Source organism: Acanthopagrus latus, chromosome 6 (genome assembly GCF_904848185.1).
Source record: "Acanthopagrus latus isolate v.2019 chromosome 6, fAcaLat1.1, whole genome shotgun sequence".
Classification (NCBI taxonomy): domain Eukaryota; kingdom Metazoa; phylum Chordata; class Actinopteri; order Spariformes; family Sparidae; genus Acanthopagrus; species Acanthopagrus latus.
Window position 1 is genome coordinate 28,700,201 of NC_051044.1, and position 14,417 is coordinate 28,714,617.

A 14,417-nucleotide genomic window follows, 5' to 3' on the forward strand; every position below is an offset into this window, starting at 1 on the left:
TGCTTATCGTAGTGGTCCCTCTGTGTGTTTCTGTTGCAGTGTGTCTCTCCCAGACAAAGTCATCTTCCCCCCTCCCAACTGGAGCGTTAGTCAGAGTCTGAGAGAGGAGCAGGACATCGGCCCGGAGCTTCAGCAGGTCTATGAGGTACACCGAGATTTCTTAGAAACCCTCCCGACATAGTTTGTAGAATGCAGAACATAATTTTTCTGTCCAAACCTGACCGAGTCCGAGAGAGTGGTAACCAAGCCCGAATGGAAAGTGATTGAGTCAGGTGCCCCACACAGTAAATGTAAGCTGAAGCCTCCCAGTTAAGTGTGTGGGCCTACTAACTTAACTTAACTAATGTAATGAAGATTTATTTCACTCCAAAAAGCCCTTTCTGATTCCGAAATAGCTGTTTTCAGAATCATCATCTAAGTTCTAACTCTGTCTCTGTTCCAGTTGGTGAATAATGGTCCCAGCGTGGTCAGCCAGTCGACATTAGAGGTGAAGTGTCCTCTGAGGGCTTACGGCCACCCGCTGCTCTACCCTGTAGAGGTGCTCACCGAGGGCCCGCTCAGCTGCTCCTCAAAACACACCTTCAATGCACTGAAACTCAAGGTGAGGACACACACACACACACACACACACACACACACACACACACACACACACACACACACACACACACACACACACACACACACACACACACACACACACAGCTTGGTTGCCATAGTGAGGTCATTACCCTGAGTCTATTCCTGTCCTTGAACATTTGATTGCGTTTGTTAATGACTCTGTTAATGTCTTTATGTCTGCGGCTCCAGCCTCCCGCACCAGAGGGTCCCTCATCACTGAAATCCAACACTGAGCATCGCATACAGAGGAGGGAGCTGTACAGAGACCTTTTGGCTGATCAAGGAAACCTGGTGAGACAGAGACACTATAGTTGTCATGAATAAAAGAGAATGTGTTTTGTAGGAAAGTAAACATAGTCTAAAATTGATGCAGCAGATTTCATTTTAATCCATGCATTCTTCTTCCTTGTCAAAACCTACATTACTCACAATTCGACTTGACTGCAGACAGTTCATTCGTAGATTTGTGTTTGCTTTGCTAGTAGCAGCTAATGTAGTAGTCCTCAGCCCCGGCTGCCACTGACTCAAGTGACATCACTTGAGGATATTTGTCAGACTGTGCAGAGTTCACTCTGGAACCACAAAAGGGTTTAAATGACTTTTTTCCCCACATATGCTAAAGTAGTAAACAGACTTTGATGCAAAAATCTGTAAGGTTTCCATTAAGACCATAAACCCTGAGCCTAACCACACCCTGAACTACATGCCTAAACTTTAGTCTGCACTAAATGATCGGATTTCGATTGTCTAGCAACCACTGTTTTTAGCCCTTAGCACAAAGACTCACTGAGGTATGATCTTACCTGGCAAAGGCAAAAATCTGCTTTCCAGCTATTTGAAAGCTGCAGTCCATTTTTGATGGATTTACCTTTTCTTTTCTCTTTTTTTTTTTCTTTTAAACTTGTTGAGAACATTTGTTCCTCATCAGGAGAGAACAGTTCACTCATGTGTCCCATAAAGACCACAGGGGGTGTTTGTTCTACTCCTTCTCTTTCCTGTTTGACTCAGCATGTGGAGGTGACGTGAGTCTGTAGAGTGGTTCACTCTTCCAAAAGCACCACAACAGAGGCTCTTAAATATAGTCAGTGGCTCTTGTGTTGGGTGTTCAGTCCCACTGGATTTCTTACAGGAGGGTGTTTTTATTAGTGTGTGGAAGTGTCCTGTGTTTCAGTCCTCTGAGTGGGCATTCAACACGCATGTATTAAACCTAAACCCAAAAAAGTCCAGTCAGATTGCGGGAGAGGACGCTCTGGCCTCTGAACTTGAAAAAGATTAAAATGATAATGAGATTATTTCTTTCAACAGAGGAAATAGATCTGCAGTAATGAGCCCTGGTCAACCTCTCCTGCTGCCGGCTGTAATTATTTGTGAGATGAAGTTAATTAGTTTGTTGATTTAGTGGGTTGCTTTTGTGCAGCCTACGTCACTTACTGTAATGTTTGCCAGCTAATCTCTTTCATGGTATTTAAATGAATCATCTTTAAACAAGAGAATCTAACCACATGTTGAAGTTGCTTCCAAACCTCCGAGCTTCACTGTTTTGAAAGTTGAATGTTGACACATTGAAATTACTTTAGAATTACAACCAATCTGAAGTGACTTACTTCTGACAGTGTCCTGGAACCCAGAGCCTATTATGCAAAATAAACATTTAAAACATGTTATCAGATTTATTTCACTAAAACTGTTCCAGATGTTAAAGGAGTGATATTCAAGACATGCATTCAGTGTTTTAATGAAATGAATGAACTGAAAAGACATGTAAGAAACCATGTTAGTGATATCCACTATAGCTGAAGAAACAACCCAGTGAGCTCCACCAACAGAAACTCCAACGGGATTAAAGGAGCAATATGTCAGAAATGTTTACAATTTTGGTTTAAAACATTAAAAAAAACAACAGTTATGATATGTCAGAGACGTCCACTGTACGTGCTGTTTCGACTGAAGTTAGCATGCTGTGTATGCCATGTAGCCGACTTCAAGAAGCAATAGTCTGACTAAAAAGTGAGCTTTTAGCGTGTAAAGAGCAAAAAACTCACAAAGTGTACAGAAAGGAGACACTCTCACATATATTTAACTTACCAAACTTCAACCGTACCCCATCTGAATTGAAGTCCTTCTCTTTTACCAAACCAAGACTAATGATGGTAATAAAGCCTAGTTGAGCTGAACCCCAGTGATCCGAGGACCCAGTCCAGGCAGAAATAACAGAACTGAAGGTTACTCTGGTGATGTGCTGCCCCTTATGTCTTTTGGAACTACCTTCGAAAGTTCAACGGAATCCTATGAATAGACCGCAGATCAAAGTGCCGCCCTAAATGACTGGAGGGTGTGGTGCACAGAGCACCAAATGAATTAGTGCTTACTAATGTACCAAAGATAGCCTCAGCTCCTGCAAATGTAATGTGTGTACTCCGTGTACACCAACAAAAATGTAAAATCACTTCCTGTGTGCCAAAGCTTTTATTAGGTGAAAAAGGCTGCTGATACCGGTCATAGAGTATATGTTGCTCTGTTTACTGCTGTGACTGCACTGACTGTGGTAACGACTTTCCGAATGGAGGACAGTTTCTATCACAGCCCGACTTATGGTGCTTTTTTGCACTGACATGTCAATATTTAGGAGTTTGGAGAATCTGCTGATGTTTCATGCAGAGTAATGTGTTTGCTGTGCACAGGATACTTTTCCCTGACTTCAGTCTTTAAGGTAGTGCCTCCTCTAAGGTAACATAAGCGGCCCTGTAGAACTGCACCAAGTGCGGGGAGGTGCTGTGTCTTAGGGACAAACCCAAGGAACAAATGACTTGCCTGCTGTGGTTCCAGTGAGCCAGAGTGGACCCGTCTGCCAAGACACCACTGCACCACAGCTGTGGTGGACATATGAGGTCATGATGACCCTTTCTAAATCACTTTAGACATAGTTTCCATTTATGTATTGATATGCTTTTCACTTACTGGCTGACATTTACACCATTACCAATATAAGTGCAGTAAGTACTCGAACAAAGACCAATGTATCAGTCACATCTACTATATATCTACTGTCTACCTGTATCTACATTTTTTTGAATTAATACTACACAGGGTACTCTCTTTCAGTGCAGCACGGATTTATCTTTTTAAATGGAAAAAAGATATCATGCAGGCAATGAATCTTCTACTACTTTTCAAAGTGAATGTGGATAATGGAAGAAGTCCACCAAATCGTTTTGGCTGTGAGAGTACAGCACAATCATAAATGAAAAGAAATGGTGCTGAATGCTCCATTATCTGTGTGCGGTGTGTCTGACTGTGGCTCTGTCCCTCTGTAGACGTGCTCTGCAGTGGAGTGCTGGCAGCTGCAGTGTAATGTCGGGCTGCTGGAGAGAGGAACCAGCGTTATCCTGACCGTACGCTCCAGAATCTGGGCTGAAACCTTCATCGAGGTGAGACTGCAGGACACACCGCTCTGCTGTGTTGCTTGCATCGGTTTAGTACAGGAAGCTCAAGGCAAGAGGTAAACACAGAGCAGATGAGAAACAAGGTGAAGTCAGATCATCTGTGTTCTCACACTGCCCTCTGCTGGGCACGTCACTAAGCAACATTACAACTCCATACTACGTGTTTACACTATACAGTATTTACTACATCACATAGACCTACTTATTTTCCCAGTATATATTTGCAGTTATAATACAAGAAATTACTCTGCATTCAGTTCATCATTGAATCAGACGACACGTCTCCTCAGCATCATTTTACATGTTTAATACATACAGACACCCTTTGATTGTAATGTTATCAGTATGACCACACTGCATACTGGCATCATTAGTATGTAATCAACAGCTCAGGGCCTTAGACAGGATGACTGAACATCAGGATGTTTGCTTCTTTGCTTATATTTTGTAGAACTGATAAATTCTACTCTACCTGTGTGCTGGTTTATGTGTCAGTCTGAATTGGATCAGATTCCATTTGAGCACATTGGCAGTCATAGGATTAATAATTACAACATAGCATTCTGGTTTTGCTGGGTTTCAGCACAGTGTTGCAGTGTTGTAAAGTCTGAATTATCTCTTCATGTGATTCAAGATTTGGGAGAATCTTGAAGGGTTGGTTTGCCTTGAATGTTTCCCTCTTCAGACATGAAATGCTCATTCTAGGGTACAGAAAACACTGATTCTTAGTTTGAGGTGATTATACACTCTAGAAAACTTAATTATGAATGTTATGTCATGTCTCTGCTCCTAAATCCTACACACTGAACATTTTAGGATCAAATTATCAGTCGAGCCCTTATTAAAATGTTTGTTTTTCCTATGACCTATTCCTTGTCCACAGAGGGCTTATAAGCAGTATGTGCTGGAGTGCTCCGTTCAGTACAAGGTGAACAGGATGCCTTATTCTATCCCTCCAAAATCAAAGCCATCTGGATCCAAAAAGGTACCTTCATCAGACATTTTTTCTTTTTTTTTGGTTTCTTATAAATGTAACGAGCTTGTAAACTTCAGAGTATTTACATGTGAGTGTCAGTGATGGGTGGTATATATCGACTGAGGCTCATCTGATTTCCTGTTCAGGTGGTGACAGCTGTGTTGTGGAACAAGCCAGACAGTCTCTTCTATGTTCCAGTGTGGATCATCATCCTGGCTATTCTAGCCGGCTTACTCCTACTCTCCCTGCTCATATATCTACTATACAAGGTAACAATCTGATGAATAACTCTGCCTATACAATTACCAGATAAAATACCTGTTTCTGACAGGTAAGGTACAGTTGAAATAGGGGTTAGTTAATGTTACAACAAGGACCAAAAGACAAACTTTGTGACAGCGATGTGGTCTCATTAATCGTTATCTCCACTTGCATACACGTATGTTGAGAAAAATGACTCTGTAGTACAACTGCAAACAGATGCAACCTGACTAAAAAAAGTCTGCAAAACCATTACAAAAAGACGCAATACAAAAATAGAGATGAAGAAAGGATATAAAATACGAAATGACAACAAGAGACGCAAAGGGATACAATACGATTACTAAGAGATGTAAAACAACTACAAAGAAAATCTTAATAACTACAAAGAAAAAATAAAGAGATGCGACATTGCTACAAAAAGACACAGAACAACTTCAATGAGATACCAATGACTACAAGGGGATCCAGTACGAACACATAGAGACACAACATAACAAACAGGACAAAAGAAGTGATACATAAATGTAGAGAAATGAATTCAAAGACACAAAAAAGACTAAAAAGACACTCAAAACAACTACAAAAAGATGGAAAATAAGATCACATTACAAAGAGACACATGATGACCAGAAAGTGATGCTAAACAACCAAAAAGAGATACAGAACTACTATTAAGAGGCTCAAAATGACTACAGAGACACAAAATGGCCACAAAAAAACACAAATGCAAAAGGACCACAGAGAAAATCACAAAGAGACAATAAATGTCCACAGTGAAACATAGAACATCCAAAAAAGATGCAAAATGTCCATGAAGAAAAATATGCAAAATGAATAGAATAGATACAGCCTTGTTATCTGTAGGGTTTTTTGTTTCGGCCTGGGTGTTTTGTGCTCACATAGGAAGAGTTTATGAGGCTTCTGTTAACCAGAAACATTAGTGAGAATAACCATGAAAGAGAAAGGGAACAGTCACTTCTAGAGATTTCACACCTTACAGTCCAGACTCTGAGTCAGATTGATCTGTATGTGACCTTCCTCTCTCCATGTTCCCCCTCCAGATGGGCTTCTTCAAAAGGTCAGATCCATACGGTACGACCATGGAGAAGGCCCAGCTGAAACCCCAGGCGTCCTCTGAAGCTTAGATCCAAGAAAGGAGCCTCAACTGCAGCTGTTCCAAAGAACTGGAATTACTATCACATTCCCAAACAAATAAGGAAACTTGCTCACGATAAGCAGGCAACCCATTTACGAAGGGACACTTATGGGTGCTGTATCACTGGAATACACGATATCTGGTGCTGCACTAAAATGCCAAAGCAGGAAAGTATAAGGGTCACGCAGTTGAATATGCACTGTTGTTTTGGACATGAAGTCGTACAATCAGAGCAAGATTTATGAAGCTTCTTCTGACAGAGCAGCAACAAGGATTTGCTCCACAGAAGCTTATCCCTGTGGAGGAATGTTTTGTTGGAAAAAGACTCCTCGTACTTAATGTGTCGACCAGGAAAAGATCCAAACTTTACAACCCAGATCAATACAGGGAAATATGCACTTCCAACAAAAGGCACTAAAGCTACAGTATTTCTGCATTCCTAAAAGATGTGTTTTAAGCCATGTTTGCAATCCTAGTGTTTGATATTTCTTGAAATTCCTGCTTTTGTATGATTTATACACCACTTTTTATTTATGGCACAATGTTGTCGTATTGGTTGTTGAAAGTTGTACTGTACTGTCTGCAGGACAATCCTGATCGAACTGCAATGGTGAACTTGAATCATTCCTCTCCCATATTGGGAGGTATTTTGTGTACGTTGTAATGTATGAAATGTATTCATTGTGTTATGACCCTTTGGTGTTGTGGCCCAGAATAAAGCCTTATTTTGTATACCCACCCAAAACTTTATTCATGTGCGCGTCATAAGTAAACAAAATAAAATGGAGCCCATTGCTTTGGACATGACACACTGTATGTTGGAATTAAAGGTGCCACGTCATGTAAATTTAGCTTTTTTTTTCTCTTTCTAAATCGATATTTTGTTCACTATTTGACAACAGCAACCAAAATATGTATTGCGCAACTCAGTCAAATGTGTAAGTGGTTCATTACCACCCTCTGCAGGTAATATTTGTGACTACAACTACAACCATACAACCAACAGTAAAATGAATACGGCCCACTTTAGACTTTAGAAAGTCAATATTTGCTGCACATTTATGGTTAATGGTGTAGTCAGTGCACGTGTATTGCTTTGCGAGCCCTTGGAGCCTGCTGAGTTGTCAGTTAGCTTGATCAGAACAGATCAGCTCAGAAGTGTTGCACAGACAGCGTAAGAGCAGCAAATCGACATTTAAGGGTTTTATGTGCTGGAGTGTCTCTTGACTGGAAGCAGTGACTTCCTGTTGACCCCTTTTTCCAGTCTTTGTGCCAAGCCAAATTAAAGCAACATTATGTAACTATTCTACCTTCAAACAACAGCTTCAGAATCGTTTTGATGTCACAGTGACTTTTAATAGTGTGAGCAGTGTCTCTGTCTCAGCCAGCCAGCCCCCCTGTCATTGACACAAGTTTTCAGCACATAACACTGACATGACTTCACGAGTTTTATTTGCAGTTGGCACCCACATTACATCTGACAAATTGCTATTATGGGATTTGAATTTATGGTAGTGGTGTTGCACCAAATTACACAAAATGCCAATTTCTACATAATGTTTCTTTAAGCAGTTGCTGGTTGTTGCCCTAAATTTAGCAAACAGACATGAGACATCAGCTTAGATGACAAACTCTTCCTTTAATTTTTCAGACAGTACAATTGGAATGAAGGAGACGGGAACCATGGAGCCATGACCTGGCTTCTGCTCAATCAGTTGTGGATAAATAAGTTGATGGATAACATCAGATTTCACTTTTTTTTTTTCCACAAGGTCAAAGGGGTGCAAACGCATACACCCAAAACCCATAAAGGTAAAGAATGACAACAAATTAGAAGAAAAACAAACTTCTTGTTGTAATTTAAGTGTTACTGTTACATCACATAGAGCAATTGGACAAAAGTTACAATATCCAAATACAAATTCACACACAATAAATAACAATTCATAAAAAATGAATAAATAAATAAACAGAGATGTCCGAAGCCAATCGTATGACTCTATATCAGGGCCTTTTTTTAATGGAGCAGTAGTGGCCAGCTCAAATGTCGATCCGTCTTTACTGTATACTGTGTTTAGTCTTCTTCATCCTGCTCCTGTTACAGGGCTTCTCACCTTTCCAACAGATGAGCTATACACTGTGAGCATTTCGATCACACTGAGTGCAGTTGAAAACAGTTTCTGTGCACCAGTGAGCTGGTGAAATGCACAGATTGGCTGAACTCCAACATGCCTCTTTTGTATTTATGTTCAGCCTTTTCATTCGAGCAAATCAATTATGCAACTTCAGAGCAGAGCACTTGAATGTCTTCTGTTGGCGTTGCCGTGTTCCTGGCTCGAGCTGACATTTGTGCTGAGTGTGTGCATGTGTGGTTCTGCTGAGTTATGTGGATGGATGCTTCCTCTCATGCTGCAGATTAGGTGTTTTGTGTCTCTCCTCCTCCTCTCCCTCCCCCCCTCCTTTCCCCTCTCAGTCTCTCACTGTTTGTGCGGCGTTGCCCTGGCTATAAAAGCCACGCAGTCACGAGGGCGCTGTCCTGCAGAGGAGCTCAAGTGAAAGTCAGAGAGGAAGACAAACAAAACACTAGGCTGCCATTGCCTCCCCCTGACTGTGAGTAACACATTTGCTGTCTTACATATTTAGATAAGAGTGAGTCATTCACAGCAGAGCATGACATTAATGTGCATGTGCTGCATCTTCTGTGCTTACGACTTTGAGACTGCAGGTTCAGATGACTCAGCTGTTTGAGTTTGGAGCCTCAGTGAGCTGTGAAATGCAGGACAAATATGCAACTAAGTCGCGTTGATGCACAACAATCTTTAGATATTACAGACCTCCTACAATCCTCCTTTGTAAAACAGTGATTATTGTTAGTGTTGTCTTGTTTTTTTTATTGTTACAAAACCTGAAAACTGATGAAAAACCACATGAACTTGAGTAATATTTTTGGGGGTTTGATTTGGTATCAATACATGCGGTAATAGTGGTTAGCTAAGTTAAAAAAAATCTACAGTATTTCCTACAGTATGCAATATTTATAGTAAATTCAAGTTTGAAATTCAAGTTTAAATTCAACGTGTTTAATGTCACATGCACAGTAAGGAAACATGTTTCCCTGTACAATGAAATTCTTCCTTTGCTGTCAACAGAATGCCAACAAATTATATACAACAAGAATATGCAAAATAAAGCAAATTTACAAGTCAGCATGTGATAAATAAAGAAAAAAGCAACAATAATAATAGCAATAAAAACAGTGTAAATCTGAGGCTGTGCATACTTCAGATTTGCATGTGCAAAATGTAAACAGTTGGGACAGTTGTATGAGGCAGAACGTGATTGTAAACCCTTATCCACTGTTTAGATAGCAAAGTTGCATTTTGGTATTTAACTCAGCACAACAGTCCCAAACAGCCCCTAAATCAATGGTTTCTATGACAACATGTTATCCCAGCTTGATTTCCTGCTGACTGATGTCTGTTTGATGGCAGGTTGATCCTCTGTACAGAGGGGGGACTTTTGCCTCATCTGTTGTGCTGTGAATCAGCAGACAGGGTATTAGTGTTTGAGTTTGGACCAGTTTTAACCTCTTCATCTCCACTGGATTCAACCTTGTGTCTGTCAGTAGCAGTCTTATATTGTATCAAACAGTTCAGTTGGTCTAAATCTGTCCTATGTCTTAACTGTAAAATGATCCCTATATGCGTGTGTGTGTGTGTGTGTGTGTGTGTGTGTGTGTGTGTGTGTGTGTGGTTTATGAGTTTGGAATGAATCAAGTGGTGATGGTGGATGGGAACTGGAAAGTCTGATAGAAACTGCTGACTTTCATTGATTTATGCTGTTGTTTCCTGTTTCTCTTGTGCAGACTGCGTCTTCACTGTAAAACTGCAATCATGACCAGAAACCTGCTGAAGAATCCCAATGGTGAAGGTAAGATGTAATTTTCTTCATGGACTGGCCACTATGTAAATAGTGGTAATTGGGGGCAACAGCAATGGTTCGGAGCAGATTTCCTAATAACAGATACTGGGGCCTAGACTTCATCTTTCATCTGCGGCTCACTGTTTATAGCCCGAGTGGCAACTAGAGATAAAAGATTGTTGTCTCGATCTTAATTGATATGAAAATGCTGCAGTGTTTTGTAAAAAAGAAGACTGAAAATGAATTTGTGAGGTGGCAAATGAGCCAAGGTGTTGGATGATGTTTGTGGAGACCTGGTCCAGAGGAAACACTGGGCCAAACAGATAAGCATAGTTTAGTATCTTCAGTATAATAGTGATACTAATAGTGATACCACATGACCAAAATGACAGATGGAGTAAGGGAAGCATATATAATGAAAATAAATGGGTCCAAGAATTGATCCCAGGGGCATTCCACAATTTTGAAGAGCATAGATACTATGTTATTAGTGTATACAACATTTTCAGTGAGATAAATAGGAATAATACTAGTTCAGAGCTACACTAGATATACTGACCCATTTTTCTGGCTGGTCCTTTAGCATAATCAAGTCCAAGGGTGACAGTTGTAGTCCACAGTTATAGTGGGTGTTTTTAGATCAGCTGGACACAAAGAGCAACAGTGTGCTCATTCCACATTTAAAGGTATTGTGAAGTAAAGGTGAAATTTATGATTTATCAAAAGAAAACCACTAGACTGTCCAAACATTTTCTGCCTACACCAGCACCTGTAGAGCGCATTATCTCCTGTTAGTACCCTCTAGCAAACAGAGATACCTGCAAGAAAGTCTCAGCATGAAACTGCTGCACATTTCTAAAAATGTCCGCCCTGTTGAGATTGATGCATTATGTTGCTATTGACAGCTTGAGACTCTGCATTTCTTCCCCAGAGCAGCTGGAATTCTGGGACCTGACGGAGAACGGAGGGAGTCAGTGGAAGGTGGAGGACATGCCAGGAGACTGTGGCCATGACTTCTGCATCGACGGAGTGTCCAAATACTTTGTAACCTCGTTTGAGTGAGTGCTTACAACTGTATGTGCAGTCTTTGATTTAATCCATTTCTCAAGACCAATGGATGCTCATGTGAAGTATCGCAGTCCACAAAACATTTGTGGGGCTCCACACCACATCAGGGTTGCAGCATTCAACTGAAGACGGGGACTAAATAACCTGAAAGAAATTCAAAAACATAAAGAAATGGCTCCATACAGCTCATCCAGTGCAATCCAGGCATCTGAATCCCCCAGATCCAAAGATGACCCCCCCCCACCCCTTTTTTTAATAAAAAAAAAAAAATCTTCACTCTAGCTCCTCAGCAGCACCTTCTGAAGTGGCTGCACTGTCCATCGAAGATATAAATACAGTTCACTATATTTGTGTGTCATTATTTCTCAAATATGTCATACTTTCATATGATGTCAAAGTGAATCACATGCAGTGACAAACTGTGTATCGTAGGCTGTGTCTGAAGAGGCAGGTGATCAACCTAGTGGAGGAGGGCTACACCCCTGAACAGCTGGATGCTCAGCCTGTCGTCGCAGTGGAAGACTGGTAAGACAGACGTGGCCTGATGTGCATGTAAGCGCCTTCTGCTAATGACGACTGCCACTGTCACTCTAACAAGCGACTCCTCCTGCAGGTACTGCGGGAGGACAGATTGCGGTTGCACCTACCAAATGGCTGTGTGTCTGCTGGATGAGAATCATGAGGTCATACAGGAGTTCAAACCTGAACAAGTGACTCTGGATCCTGACACTGATGACTGCTCGTGGAAACAGGTACATGGAGAGGGCAATAAACTGTACACTAGATGCCATCCCAGTGCACCTCCTGCCCATATCCTACCATGTGGCCTCTCCGTTTAGGGTAAGGTGTCCCAAACCTTTTTGGGATAGAGGGGTAGGGCGAATTGTAAGAGCTACATGGCCCTCCAAACTGAGGTAGCTAACTAGCTAGCTAGCCAACCTTACATTGTTATTGGTAATTTGAGCATGATAGATTCATATTTTGATGTATTTCAACACTAAATTCTGGCTGCCAAGTTGCTGCACCTGCTACCTTTCCTATAATATTGGTGCAGACTTTCAGGGTAGGAGCACAGGTAGCTAATGTTGGCCTATAAATCACCTCTAGAAATGAGAAAATGAAGAAGTACTAGTTTGAGACTTAATTGATATCATTGTGAAAATTGTGAGTTGCGAATGAATTTGGAGCGTCCATGCTTTTCTAGCACCACCAGACAGCATATTCAATATGTCCAGTCGTGCATGTTAACATATACACTGTTGATGACAACTGATGTGTTGTTAGGGTCTCTACACATCAGTTTTCATAGATTTCAACAACTACGCATTGAAACTGTTCTTAGGGACAAGGGGACAATCGAAAGCGAGGGGTAGAGGTCATAATTGGTAAAAGGATGGAGCTGGTTTAGAGTTCCCCATTCATTACTTCCTCTTGTGTTTGATAGGAAAGCACATTTTCTATGGATATGTCCATTCTATTAATTTAAATTCCATGACTTCACTTTTGTTCAATAAAACCATTTCATGATGTGACAACACTATGGTTGAGATTCAGTTAGATTTTGGTAAAAATCATGGTTTGGGTTTACACAAGTATGAGGTGGATATTTGGACCGTCACAATGTGATAAAAGCCTGAGCAGATGCCACAACAAAGTAATCATCCAGGAACATAGAGTGTATGTGATTGGCAAACACAGCACCTCGCGGCACAAAAGGATACCGGTGAACATTTTAGCTGGATGAATCAGGATTGTTTTTGCAGAGCCCTCAAATGTTCCATTCAAATGAATGAGAGGGCCGTGTTTTCTTCACACATGGCTAAAGTTGGACTGATGCGGCCTTGGTTAAGGTTAGAAACATTTGGGTTAAAATTATGTTTTGGTTAGGGGACCTTCGCATCAGGGTTACAATAGAAACCAACAGGTTGAGTTCATGGAGCTCGGGTGGTCATGGTTGGAAACCACTCGAGCTTCTCCCCACTCCCCATGTAGACTTTGGCACCTTTGCCAATTACTATGACCTCTCGAGTGAGCCGTCATTTATACACAAGTCGTTTTGGGACCCACACCTAACTGTTCACATCACAGTTGTTTTCTCTCTCTGTTCCAACTCCAGGTCAGCCATAAGTTTACTGAGTACGGCCCTGGATTGCGCCATATCTCCTTCGAACACGGGGGACAAGACAGCAAGTTCTGGGACGGTTGGTTTGGAGTCCGTGTCACTGGGAGCTCTGTTGTTGTCGACGTGTAAATGAAAGAATTACAGGAGAATGAAACCATGGAGTTAGGAATACTGAAGGAGTGAGGTGGAGTAATAGCAAGGCTCCACAGAGTGGAGTGTCAGTTTCAAGGTTTCAAGAGGACCAGCTTTGCCTTATGCACTTAGCTTACACCTCTGTATATCATACACAGTGCTGTTCATGCTGTAGAAACAAGCTGCTGCTGTAAAGCCTACAGGTGCAAAGACACACCATCATGGTGGCCTGGCAGATTTACTAATCCCATTAAAATTACTGCTTGCGACCCAGTCATTAATGATGATCTAATAACTACGACCTCTGCACACTGACTTACCCTGGAATTAAACGTCATGTTTTTGGTGGAGAGGGATGTTGTAAGCAGTCGACTGGTTTGTCTTTCAAATTGGAAATGATAGGATGAAATAAATTCATAATTACACCATTGCCTGTTTTATTTAAATAGCTAATCAACTGAATGTGATAATCCTTCATCCCAAGAGTGAAGTGTGACTGTAGACACAGCATTCAGTGTGTGTGTGTGTGTGTGTGTGTGTGTGTTTGTGCTTTGTCCTCTACTACAAGAAACTGACAGTAGGTGTTCGAAGAGAAAATGGTCAAGATGGCTTTTTTTTTTCAACAGTTTGGAAAGTAACAACTAGTAAGAACATTTATTCATGTACCGTACTGCTAGTTTTCTACTTTTCTATATCATTACAAGTGATAAATAG

The 14,417-nt window shown here is 41.1% G+C and overlaps 2 protein-coding genes across 4 annotated transcripts in view; both read left to right on the top strand.

Moving 5' to 3' along the window:
• LOC119021715 (integrin alpha-5-like) overlaps window positions 1–7,267 on the top strand; it is a 42,026-nt gene extending 34,759 nt beyond the window's left edge. The window contains exons 24-30 of the mRNA XM_037102182.1: window positions 40–145; window positions 443–601; window positions 811–912; window positions 3,936–4,049; window positions 4,948–5,049; window positions 5,187–5,309; window positions 6,366–7,267. Coding sequence (XP_036958077.1) covers window positions 40–145; window positions 443–601; window positions 811–912; window positions 3,936–4,049; window positions 4,948–5,049; window positions 5,187–5,309; window positions 6,366–6,449 — 790 coding nt within the window. The 3' untranslated portion in view covers window positions 6,450–7,267. The remainder of the gene's footprint in view (window positions 1–39; window positions 146–442; window positions 602–810; window positions 913–3,935; window positions 4,050–4,947; window positions 5,050–5,186; window positions 5,310–6,365) is intronic.
• Window positions 7,268–8,919: 1,652 nt separating this feature from the next.
• Window positions 8,920–14,131, top strand: fbxo2 (F-box protein 2). 3 transcript variants are annotated; one of them, XR_005075513.1, is made up of 7 exons: window positions 8,920–9,070; window positions 10,326–10,390; window positions 11,313–11,439; window positions 11,882–11,974; window positions 12,063–12,201; window positions 13,566–13,755; window positions 13,787–14,131. XR_005075513.1 is itself a non-coding variant. In XM_037101524.1 (6 exons), the coding sequence occupies exons 2-6, from the start codon at window positions 10,354–10,356 to the stop codon at window positions 13,698–13,700; spliced, it is 531 nt and encodes a 176-aa protein (XP_036957419.1). In that variant the 5' UTR covers window positions 8,920–9,070; window positions 10,326–10,353; the 3' UTR covers window positions 13,701–14,131. The 3 variants fall into 3 exon arrangements, 2 of the variants coding, with proteins under 2 accessions (XP_036957419.1, XP_036957420.1); XM_037101524.1 differs by having other exon boundaries at window positions 13,566–14,131; XM_037101525.1 differs by having other exon boundaries at window positions 8,991–9,070; window positions 11,318–11,439; window positions 13,566–14,131.
• Window positions 14,132–14,417: the final 286 nt, after the last annotated feature.